This window comes from Palaemon carinicauda, chromosome 19 (genome assembly GCF_036898095.1).
Source record: "Palaemon carinicauda isolate YSFRI2023 chromosome 19, ASM3689809v2, whole genome shotgun sequence".
NCBI classification, from domain to species: domain Eukaryota; kingdom Metazoa; phylum Arthropoda; class Malacostraca; order Decapoda; family Palaemonidae; genus Palaemon; species Palaemon carinicauda.
This window is the reverse complement of record NC_090743.1, coordinates 121,627,722-121,640,754: the sequence shown is the minus strand read 5'-3', so window position 1 is coordinate 121,640,754 and position 13,033 is coordinate 121,627,722. Positions and strand designations below refer to the sequence as shown.

General features: G+C 46.0%; 1 protein-coding gene across 1 annotated transcript in view; it reads right to left on the bottom strand.

Annotated features, from left to right (window-relative positions):
• The window catches only part of LOC137658801 (uncharacterized), a 286,791-nt gene that overhangs the window by 33,106 nt on the left and 240,652 nt on the right, over positions 1-13,033 (bottom strand). The window contains exon 6 of the mRNA XM_068393849.1: positions 6,038-6,128. Within this exon, the coding sequence (XP_068249950.1) occupies positions 6,038-6,128 (91 nt within the window). The remainder of the gene's footprint in view (positions 1-6,037; positions 6,129-13,033) is intronic.

Genomic DNA, 13,033 nt, shown 5'->3' with positions numbered 1-13,033 from the left:
CCATGAGGAAAGCAGGGAGAGTTCTCTGGGGAAAAAAACCTGCGATGCCACGGCGGGATCGCCACACTGCATCTTAAGCAGGAATACCTGTAGTCTAGGCTGAATACCACGAGCTTCCTGGAAGATGGATGGAATGGAAACTGAAAGTACCCGTCCTTCCGATCCAGGGCCTAAGGAGTCCTGTCGCCTCGTTACCAGTCTGATCGATTCTGCTGTTCCACGCTGGACGAAGTTTGTTCGACAAACTTGATCAGGGCTGAGAGGTCGACTACGAAACTCCCATCTCAGATACTTCCTTACAAGAAAGGATCGACTGAAGAAGCCGGGGGTGAAGCCGTCGACGATCCTATGGAGGACCTTCTCCTAAGGCATGGACCATTCTGCCCAAACGGGCAAACTCTTGCCGACCCTAAGGCATAGAGGTTCAGAGACACTGAATTCGCTGACAGAGACGGCAGGCGCGATATCCTTGGCTGATCACAGAGATCGTGCAGGAATGGGCATCGGGAAGCTGACATCCGGATGAGTAACCTTAGGCATCCTCCCAGCGTGAAACCTGCAAGGGGGGGGGTGCCAATCCTAGAGTTTGTGAACTCTGCCGCTCCCTCTAGGACTATGCCCCCCCGGGAGAGCCTACTGTGCCATCTATTCCCAACAGGACGGAACTGCAATTGGACACCTTGTCTCAGTTGTCGTAGCCGGTCCGATAACTTAGGCCGACGTGGCTGAAAGAAAGAGGCGCTGGAGCCCTGCAGGGTCTGGAAGAAACCGCCTTGGAGGAGTGAAAACGGAAGTCGACTTCCTCCGCACAGCCGCTGTCTATGTCTCTGTCCTTGGGCACAAACAAACTCTTCTCAAGGATGGAAGGGTGTCTGAGGTTGTCGACATCCACGGATGAGACACCCGAAAGAAAGCCCTCGGTCACTGCGTCCAGATGGTCCAACATAGAGCTTGCCCGCAAGTTGATACTTGATGACGAAACGCCAAGGTGCTTGGGCCCGAGAGGAGGAAAGTACCCATGACCTTCCTGTAGCTTCCTTGAACAAAACCTCGGGTCGTAACCGAGGAGGGAAAGGACCTGGTAAGCCCCTTTCACGAGAAGGAGAAGAGGAAGGGGTAAACAGTCACCCCTTAGCCGATGGAGAAATCTCGAACGGAAAGCCCCCCTGCCAAAAACCCTTCCAGGGAATGACGGGGAAGGGCTAACCCAGGTTCTGGAAAGAAGAATGTTGCTCAGACCTACCTGAAGATTCTTCTTATTCTTGCATGTGCCATGCTCTGCGTTTACGGGGAGAGGCCGTGTTCTAGAAATACGCCCCAGAAGACTCGCCAGGCTGGCCATGCTGCGAAACCCCAATGGAAATCGCGGTCGCAATCGCCCTGGCGCTCGCGCGATGGTAAATCAATGATTTGCGCGTGGGCGAACGTGGAAGCGCCCATGCGCGGGCACGCAGGAACGCAAACGAAGGTGAGCGAAGGAGTGCAGAAGGAGGGCGAACGTGGTAGGTAGGGCGAGAGCTGGTGGTCGGCGAGCGATAATCCATAGGCGAGCAATGGATACTGCAAGAATTAAGCCGACGTTCGCGCGAAAAAACGCCGTCGGTCCGCGCGACGGAACGCCGTCGGTCCGCGCGACGGAATTCCGTAGGTCCGCGCGACAGAACACCGTCCGTCCACGCGACGTAACGCCGTCTGTCCGCGCGATGGAATACCGTTGGTTCGCGCGATGGAATACCGTTGGTTCGCGCGATGGAATACCGTTGGTTCGCGCGATGGAATACCGTTGGTTCGCGCGATGGAATACCGTTGGTTCGCGCGATGGAATACCGTTGGTTCGCGCGCGGGCGAACATTGGAGAGCATGTGCGCGGTCGCGCATGAGCGTAGGCGTGCAGGCACGTGGACGTGCGGTCGTGCGGTCGCGTGGGCACGTGGGCGTGTGGCCGCGCAGGCACGTGGGCGCGCGGGTGAGCGCAGGCGGTCGGGAGACCGATGACGTGTAGGCGGGCGATGGCGCGTTGACGAGCGATGGCGCGTTCTGGCGAGCGATAGCCCGTAGGAGAGTGAAGGCGCGTTGGCAAGCGACGGCGCGTTGGCAAGCGACGGCGCGTTGGCGAGCGGTGGTGCGTTAACAAAACGCTAGCGCGCAGGCGAAGAATCGCGCAGGCGCGTAGGCGATTGCCAACGCGAGAGAGACTAGCGATGGTTAGCGCGCATCGCGCTAACAGAAGGCGCGCAGGTGCATCAGGAAGGTGAGCGCTGAAGCAAGCTGTTAATCAGGCGATCCTAGACGGTCCGAAATCCGTTGGCGCCCATAGGTGCGTGGCAAAGAAGGGCGCGCAGATGTGCGCTGGCGATTGAAGAAAGCTGGCGCACAGAAAGACAGAAGTAAAGGTGAGCGCTGGCGAGCAGGAAGAAGATCTACGGCAAGACTCAACTACCGGAGATCGTGGTCCACAGCAGGTGAGCGCTAGATCGCTACTGATGGTGTTCAGGGGAACTGACACGCGTGGCAGATCGATGGCGATCGTTGACGCGTAGGAGATCACTGACGAGCAGGTGAACGTTGACGCGTCTAAGGTCGCTGGCGAGCTGGTGATCGCTGGCGAGCAGAAGGCAACGCGTGGAAGCCTGCGCGTAGAAGAAGAGTCCTTGACCCAGACCTGAACCGAAGTTCTAGATCGCGAGGGCGAACGTGGGCGCACAGGGCTGATGTCCGTCGAAAGACCGTTGTCCGTCGGGAAGACCGTTGCCCGTCGGAAGACGAGGTCAGACTGCTGTCCATCTGCACCAGGGGGGAAGATCAAGAAGAAGGAGTTGTAGGCTGCATACGGAGATTCAAAAAGGCGCCTCTTAGCACCCTTATAGGGAGATGGGAGGCCCTTACGACGAGGCGGACGGTGAGCCTTACGGCGAAGGAGGCCAACAGCAACAGCAGCAGAAGAATCCTCCGAAGAGGAGTCTCTATGAGTGTACTCTCGAGAACGAAAGAGAAACACTTCGTAGAAGAGACTAGTCAGCCAGTGACCTAAAAGGAGCAATCCTCTGAAGAGGAGCTCCTGCAGTTGCCCAGCCCCTTGCGCGAAACTGCAGGTGCGACCACTCAGCACCAAGAGCATAGTCGCACGAAAAACAAGGCAAGAGAAGAACCCCCCAAAAGGGGAAAAACTCAAGCCTGGACAGGAAAAACTTCCCTCGGAAGGAAAGTTACCCACCCAAGGAGGCGAGCCTCCTGAGAGTTCTAAAATGAACTGGAGAGCTGTCAATCGTCACAGGAGTACTTCCAGTAGAAGGAGACACGCCCCTGACGAAAATCCAAAGGGGAGGCAGCAACAGCCGAATCCCCAGGCCTCAACAAGACAGCTCACACCGTTGCCATATTACAGAAACGAACTAGATCGGTAACTGTAAAAAAATAAAACAAAAATCATTAGTACACATTCATTCCCCCGGGAAGGCTCCGAAGAGGAATCCCGAGGGAAAGGAAAACAAAAATTACACAACAGGCACGTGCCCTCACAACCACTTACACTCACGGAAGGAGAGCTGTAACCAAAACAGAATTATCCCTGGAAAGGTATGATGGGTCGTATGCGACCCCTACAGCATTTTCAAAACCTGTTTTTTCCCCATAAATCATCAGCTGTCTCGAATATGGAAGTGATCCACCTGCAAGGGGTGACTAGTCTACATGCCATTGTCTGCTTTAGGACTGATTTTCGTCTAACTTCCCTCCTTCCCCGTTTTTTTACTCCCCCAGGGGTCGACCTCGACCCTGACATACCTTTATAGGGGTAAGTGATCAAACAGCAAAATTATTACATAATTATAAATTGTCGAACAGTGTTGATACTTGTTTGGTTCTTTATAGTTGGAAAGTGTGGATGGATGGTGTGTCTACCACTTGCATGACATTGGTTTTGGCTTAGATGCCATATATTGCCATGAGGTCCATTTTCCCTCAAATGCTAATTTCTGAATTTTTTTTATTTTTTGCAAATTTGATTTTTTTCTATTTATTTGGAATTTATCTTCAATAATGGCCAGCAGGCAGTATTCCCTTGGCATGGATGTCATCAGCACACTTCTAATGGAGTTAAAAAGAGATGTTGATGATAATATGGAGTTTGCAACCCCATTCTTCATTTCAAGTGGTAGATTGGGCTGTAAGAGTTGTTGCGGTCTGCGGCCATTTTGTTGACATACCCGAAAGGTAAGCTGGCATATCTCTATATATTCTTGTTCTGTATAGAATTCGTGATATTTTGGTATATTTTAATGCATAAATATCATATTTTATAGGAGATACAATGATTTTCATAAGAAATTTACCTTGTGAAACTAGGCCGTCAAAAAATGACCTTTAGATTTCGCCCCTGATATAACAGTAAATTACATCTTAGTGCACATTTTATTATGTATTTCTGTTCTAGGATAATATGAGTTTATTCTATAAAAAAATTAGCCTCTTCCTATTTCATTTGGGTACCCCAAAAAATTCATGAAATTTGGACAAATTTTTTTGGCCAAAAAAAGTTACCCTTTTTTTCTCATTTCAGATCTTGACTTCTATGGGTCCAACTCATTTCCAGCAATTACACGCTGTTGCTTTGCCATCTAAGAAAGTGTCCCTAAAGGGATTTATGTGTATATGTATATTCCTATTTTTTGTGAATATTTACGTCGTTTTTTTTTTGTATACTTGAATTTTTAATATATTTCCAATAAATAGTTATTTTGTAGATGGGTATCATTTATATTTTCAGTAGTTTTTAGCATTCTTTGAAGTATTTTTAGCAAGTCAAACAATACAGATTGATGCATAACTAAATTTTTCCTGAATTTTTTTCGGAGTCGGGGTCGCTCGCGACCGAGTATACCCTTAAAGGGGTGTCCGAGGAGCGTACCTATCCAGGGTTATAACAATTATAATTATGTAACTATGTAATTACGTAATTTAAAAAAGAATGAACACTAAAGAAAGAACGAAAACCCCGAAAGGAATCGTTCTACAAAGCTGAAAAATTAACAAATACAATTAGATTCATAAACTAATTGAGACAAAACATACGGAGTAGCAACCCCCCCACACGGGAAGGAAGCTACACAGGCGTAGTAACGTAGTAAAAGGGTGAACGACCTCAAGAGAGAGAGAGAGAAAGACCGAAGTCAAACTCGATCGCAACCCATAAAATTACACCGTGGTGGCCTAAACTGCCGAAGGCTCACGGAGATATCATACACTACACACACAACTCTGAAAAGGAAACTTACTGATTTCTATACTCATATATATATACAAACATGAAAAAATGTTTACCTATATATTGAGTAAAAGAAAAGTAAGTGATTAAGTAAAGACAAAACAAACAATGGCTGCCAAGCGAGGACAAAGACAGAGACGTCTGTCCCAGTACGAGCCAAAAGTGAAAAGTGAGCTTCACCGGTGTGTGAGGGGGGGGGGGGGTAGCTAGCTACCACTCCCCTTACCCCCCCCCCCCTTAACTAGCGCAGGGGTAATACACCCTCGTTAAATTCTAATGTAAATAGCGTGGTTTGTATTTCGGTTACGGAACAAACCAAAATTTCAATTCTTAAATTATACCTCAACATCCTTACTTTAATACATTCATCACTCAAATAAATCCAATTCAATTCAGTATACAGTAGCATAATGACACCAATGAGCCATGCTTTAAAAAGTTCTTAGGTCTTGAAGATTAACTTCATCAGAACCAAAACTCCAATGCATAATAAAATATGGGGAACTATTATTAACATGGGGGAGATTATCCAGTTATGTGAGAAGCTTAACTTACAGAGCTGGGGACAAATAAGGATCAATCTTATACTTCCAGGACAAAGGTACTACAGTAGTCATTTCAAGGTGGACTTAAAGAAAGAGACAGGAGAGATTCTGTGAAAGTGATTTCTCAAAAAACAATAAAAGTGCATCCTTTCAACACCCTTAACCTAATAACTAATGATCTTGATTAAGTCAGAAAGAAGGAAAATGAAAATATACTTCTTCAACTTACTGAGGGCACTCACACTGATAGTTGCTGCATTCCAGTCCCGAAATACAGTCTGATTCCTTGAGGCAGTACTCGTGTGGTCTGACACGGTACTCTGAATAATAAAAAAAAAGAATTAAGAAATAAATCCAACTGTATAATAAAACAAAAATACTCAGATCACAGAGGATTGAAATATTCATAGTTTTTTGTTGTTATGTTCTAGAACCATAAAACTTTCATCTTATTTCTTCATTAAAGAAATATACTAAAGTAAATGAGCAAATCCTTTATTACCTACACAAATATTTGGTCTTTCACCTGATAATCACTAACAACTTCCAGCTATGAACTAATCATGTACACAAAATTCAGTGATTAAAACTGTAACACCTTTTGATTAAATAATGTGCTGGTTATAACTATGTACAGTATTAGGTGGTTGATGTTCCTCCCTCCTCCTCCAATGTGGCACCTAGTTGGGTTAGTGGAGAGGGAGAAATAATTTTTTTTTTCTTTCTTTTTTAATTAGAGCTCAGGGAGATGGTGCCTTTAAGATTTTAACATGATTATAATAGGGTAAGATTCATTCAAATAATTTAATAATTTTGTTACTATATAACGGATTTTGAGCGAAGCGAAAAATCTATTTTTTGGGTGAGATAGCCATGTCGTCCTGATAGAAGGTTCCTATAAGTAGCTTCCTAGGGTATATTTGACTACAGTGATATTCCCAGAGAATTTTCCTTTAGGTCTCCAGAATTCTAACTCATGGTGTGAATATCCTTAAAATTTCTCCTAAGGATATCGCATAAATCAGGGGACGTATATCTTGATACGACACATAGCAATCTTCACCCCGAATAGCGTTTTCGCTTTGAGGGGGAAAGTGGCAAATTTTGAAGGGGAGCCGATATCAAGGTTACCCTTCCTCCCTTACTACTTTGAGTATCCAGATGGCGCTATACGTCGCCGCCATGTTTATTCCTTGTAGCGTTGAGCAAGGTGCTACTGATATAGTACAATAGTTTCGGGAGGGATCCTGCCAAGGCCTTTTCTATGGAAAAGGAGGCCGGGTCCATCAGGACGACATGGCTATCTCACCCAAAAATCACAAATTTTAAGTACAGTGAACCCTCGTTTATCGCGGCAGATAGGTTCCAAACCCGACCGCGATAGCTGAAAATCCGCGAAGTAGGGTCACCATATTTACGTATTTATTTAACATGTATATTCAGACATTTAAAACCTTCCCTTTACGTAGTACTGTTAACAAACTACCCTTTAATGTACAGAACACTTAATGCATGTACTACAGTACCCTAAACTAAAACAGGCACAAATATTAAAGGCGATTTTATATCATGCGTTTCCTAAACACGCCAAAAAGCACGATAAAAAATGACAACCAATGTTTTGTTTACGTTTATCTCTGATCATAATGAAGAAACAAATGCATTTACACATCTGTGTATAGGTTAGTTTTTGCATCGATTATATTGATTATATGTTGATTTTGTTATTACCAATGTTTTACTTAATTTTTCTTAGGACTTCCAAATAAATGAAATGAATGCCATTTATATAATGTTTTTCTTTATGACGCCGCCTGAAACGGAAACCTTCCATTCGTTTACTGTACGCTCCATCTTCGATTGTAATAAATAAACGAAGGCATTAAACGCGCATGATGAAAGTGATAAATAATGATATTAAAAGCTATTAGTAAATATGTTATTAAAAATATTATTTACCGTATCTATATAAAATCCTACATATGTAGCAAAGCAGGAAAACGATTTTTTTTCTTTTTTTTTTTTTTGGCGTTTAATCAACAATAACAAACTGCCACTAATGACCAAATGATAATTTACGAGAGAGAGAGAGAGAGAGAGAGAGAGAGAGAGAGAGAGAGAGAGAGACAGAGAGAGAGAGAGAGAGAGAGAGAGAGAGTTGTTTAAATGTAATAAACAAAAAAATATGATAGGTTATAACATGTATATTCAGACTTTTAAAACCTTCCCTTTACGTAGTACTGTTAACAAACTACCCTTTAATGTACAGAACACTTAATGCATGTACTACAGTACCCTAAACTAAAACAGGCTCAAATATTAAAATGTTAGAATATTAAAGTAGTATAAAAAAATAAAGATTGTTACTGTACTCACCACAAAAGAAGTTGAAGAAAAACTTGAATGATGATGGCGATGAATTTGCTGCACAGTAGAAATGATGATGATGAAGCTGATGATGTCTTCTACTGTGCAGCCAATGATAGTATTTTACGTCTCTTCAGACGGAGGTGTCTTTTCCTGGGACACCTCTTCAACTTCTTCCTGGGACACTTCTTCAATTTCTTCCGAAGGCATAGAAGCAGGAGGAACTGGCTCTTTTTTGCGAGGCTGGAAGAACATTGTGATCGGAAGTTGCTGCCGCTGCTTCTTTTTTCGCACGAAGAGCATCCTGTAGGGAGTCATGTCTTCATTGATTTTGTTGCAGAATGGCATAGAACGAACCATATCCTCGTCCCACTCTTGCGACAATTCTCTCAACTCCTTAGCAAGGTTGCAGAGCTTGGCAAGCCGTTCTAATGTTAAGCCCGTTTCTTCGACATTTTCTTGGGTCTTTTCCTGTAATTTCACTGTCTTCTTCACTGGCCGATTTCGTCAGGTCTTCGAGGTCTGCGTCAGTTAGCGGCTGGGAATGGCAGTCCAACAACTCGTCGACGTCTTCAGTCGTCATGTCGCCAAACCCATCACCTCCAATTATCGCAGCCGACTGCACAGATTTCAGTATTGCAGAGTGTTGAATCTCAGCAGGTGTAAATCCCTTGTCATCGTAAACAATCTGGTGCCACAACTTCTTCCAGCTCGCATTAACAGTAGCAGGTTTCATTTCTTTCAGTGCCTTCTGGATGTTCTGCAGGCACGTGGCTATTGTGTATTTCCACAAGTACACCTTCAAATTGAATGTTTCATCCTCATCATCTTGGGCAGCATCCACACACGCAACGAGGTCCACCAAGGTATTCTTCGTGTAGAGGGCCTTGAACGCCCTGATAACCCCCTGGTCCATCGGTTGAATTAATGACGTTGTGTTGGGTGGCAGGAACTCAACCTGAATGCCCTCATGCGACAGATCAGTTGCGTGTCCACCAGCGTTATCCATAAGGAGAAGGATCTTAAATGGCAAGCCCTTCTCTAAGAGATATTTACTGACTTGCGGGATAAAACACTGGTGGAACCAGTTGGAGGTCAGCATCTTCGTAATCCATGCTTTTGGATTATGCATCCAGTACACGGGGAGGAGATTCTTATTTTTATTTTTCAAAGAGCGAGGGTTTTTCGATTTGTAAATAAGCCCCGGCTTTAGCAAAAATCCAGCAGCATTGCCACACATCACGAAGGTAACATGATCTTTGAATGCTTTAAAGCCAGAGGCTTTGGCTTCTTCTTTGAACAGGAAAGTTCGCGACGGCATTCTCATCCATAACAAGCCGGTCTCATCCATATTAAACACTTGTTTGGGCTTGTATCCACCTTCAGTGATAATGTTCTTAAATGTCTCATTCGCGTAAGTTTCAGCAGCGGTAGTGTCAGCGGAAGCAGCCTCGCCATGCAGGGAAACGCTTTTCAGGCCGAAGCGTTTCTGAAACTTCGCAAACCATCCTTTGCTGGCGGAAAAACGTTGTTTCTGAGGCTGGGAATCAGTGGATGTCCCTGCTTGAGGTTCATCTAGTACATCATCTTCGTCTTCTTCAGCATGGTTGCCATCGTCGTCTTGAGGTTCCTTTGCCGCAAAATTCTCATACAAACCCAAAGCCTTGGTTTGGATGGTGTTCGTATCCAAGGCTATGTTCTTCTTCCGGCAGTCGGCAATCCAGACTGCTAAAGCACCTTCCATACGGACGATCGTTTTATTACGAGCGGTAACAACTCGCTTCGCTGACCTGCTAAAGGTGATGGCAGCCGTCTTTCTAATGTTCGCCTCGTCCTTCTTAATGTAGCGAACGGTGGATTCATTTACTCCAAAATGGCGGGCTGCGGCCGCGTAACTTCTGTCTTCTTTCAACATATCGAGAAGTGTCACCTTCTCAGGAATCGTCATCATTTTTCGGTGCCGTTTAGGCTCACTACCAGCCTTAGTAGAAGCAGAACGCTTGGGAGCCATTGTAGGGGTTAAACAGAAAGTTCAACAAAAAGTTCAACTTCAAACAGTCACGCACAGCACAGATTAAAGTTACACAGTAAGGAAGCAGCATCTACCCGGCGAGAGAGCGGCAAACAAAGTGGCCGCGAGAAGATGCTGCGGATCAGAGAAGCGGTCAAAACACCAATCACAGGCTAGATTACAAAAATTGGGAGCTGATTCGTCATCTATCAGCACTGGAACCAATCACAGTCCGTCTTACATGCTACGTAGTAGTTACAAATTCAAATACAAGGTACTATATACAGTATGCTTTACGTACGCAATTTTACACTTGTTTTGTTGTAGGATATGTACGCTTATTCGAGATATGATTTTTGCAACAAAGAATATTATTGGATGCAGTACTACGTATGTATACATACAAAAGATTCATGGAAAAGATGCACAAACATTTGTAATAGTAGCCATCAGCAACCTTACACCATTCAAATATGACAAAGTCAGACTGCATCTGATTTGCGTTTCATGTTCGATTTAATTTTACTACGTATACTGAATTATCGTATGATCACATTCTCTTTTTGTGTTTTATTTCTTTCTGTACTGAATTATGTCATATGTAATGCAATGAACCATCAGTAAGAGCAGATATTACTAATTATTAATGGAATTAACGAAATATTTGGGGTCTTCATATATCGCGGCTATTTTCGAAATTTCCGGAAAATCCGCGATATATGTATATAGATGCGTTATGGAAAAAATCCGCGAAGTCACGAATCCACGATAGTCGAACCGCGAAGTAGCGAGGGCTCACTATTTGTATTTTTCCTAACAGTAATTACCTCGAACTACTTTCTTAGGAGTACAGTATCTGGGATCTCCTCTCTATCCGATCAAGAATTTTACGCAGTCCCCCCAATCTCCGTTTTCCCTTGTCGGGTCCCTCCGTGGCGGAGGAATAGGTAGGTGCCCTGAGGTGACCCGGGGTCAGCGCGTGGGTGCGCTACTGGGTCGTTGTCGTCAGTAAGCATATGGGTCTCTACCTCTAACACCTGTAAGGCACCCGGGGCATGATGGGTGGGCAATAACCCGAAAGTAGTTCGAGGTAAGTACTGTTAGGAAAAATACAAATTACTTAAAATTTGTGATTTGTTCCAACACGGAGTACTTACCTCGAACTACTTTCTTAGGAGACTTACACTTTAGGAGGCGAGGGTGGACTTACAGGCCGGAAGACCCACCACTACCATCCAAGGGCACGGGACCTAGATAGGTCCAGACGACATAAAGACCAGGGTAGGAGAGTCAGGGGAACCACGCAAAAGTCTACCTGTTTGTATAAACTCACCTTTATAAATAATTCGACCATGGGCTTCCAAAAAATCCATCTCTCACATGGGAGGAGGGAAGGGAAGGGAAGGGAAAGGGTAGCAAGGAAAGGGAAGTAGGGGGAACCTGTGTCGCTCGCAATTACTTCTCTCGGGCTACCCGGGGCCGTGGCTCTAACCTTGTTGAAGGGTGGAAATCATTGGTCCAATGGAGAAGGAGTCCAGGGACTTCCTTGTGCAGTCTTTCAGGTATTGGGCCGTAAAGGTGGACTGCCTGGACCATGTGCCTGCTCGCATGATTTGGCCCACTGCCAAGTTCCTGTCAAAGGCCAAAGAAGTGCTAAGACCTCTAATATCATGGGGTCGCAGGGTACCAGGGACTGCAGACCCCTCACTGGCGTAAGCTCTCTTGATGACTTGCCGAAGCCAGAAGGAGATTGTGTTCTTCAACACGGCCTTCTTTACCGGGCCTGAGGAGGTAAAAAGACTTTTGATGCCCGGCCGGAGTCTGGCTGTCCTGCTGAGCTATTTCCTGACCATTCTTACTGGGCACAGGAGCAAGTCTTCCGGGTTGTCCGAGTGAGGGATGGCCGGGACCGAGAACCCCTCGAACCTCGGGTATCCAATGGCCGAGTTCTGCGTTTTGGCCACAAACTCAGGCAGAAACTTAAAGGACAGGTCCTTCCACCCTTTCGAGTGCGAGACCTCGAATGACAAGCCGTGGAGCTCACTCATGCCCTTGGCTGAAGCCAGAGCCAGCAAGAACACCGTCTTGAGGGTGAGGTCTTTATCTAGAATATCCTTGAGGGGCTCGAAGGGAGGCCTTGTCAAAACTTTGAGAACCTTGGCTACGTCCCACTGCGGGACCAGAGCGGCGCGGGGGGAACAAGACTGCTCAAAAATTCTGATGAGCATGGATATGGCGAGAGGCCCCCAGGTCGATGCCTCTGAGCTGAAAGACCTGCCCTAGGGCCACTCGGACCCCCTGATGCCTGGAATGGAGACCCCCAGGTCGTCCCTCAGGTGGACCAAGAAGTCTGCAAGCTTGTGGACTGATGCATCCAGAGGCCTCAGGTTCTGCGTGGCACACCACTTCACAAACGTGGTCCATTCGGCATGGTACACCGCGATCGAGGACTTCCGCAGATACCTTGACATCCTCGAAGCCGTCTTCTGCGAGTATCCTTCTTTTCTCAACAGGCGCTCGATAACCTCCGCACGTGTAGCTGGAGGCACCGAGGGTTTTCGTGAAACCTTCGAAAGCGAGGCTGGTGCAGAAAGTCTTCCCTTACTGGTAGGGGCCACGGAGGAAGGGTGGCCAGGTCCTGTAGATCCACGAACCACTCCCTCTCCGGCCACCAAGGCGCTACCAAAGTCATCACTGTTGCCCTTGATTGCCTGAGCCTGTTGAGCACCTGCCTGAGAATCCCGAAGGAGGGAAAGGCATACACGTCGAGTCCATCCCATGGGTGCTGGAAGGCGTCCTCGAACGCTGCTGCCGGGTCTGGCACAGGAGAACAGAACACGGAGAGCT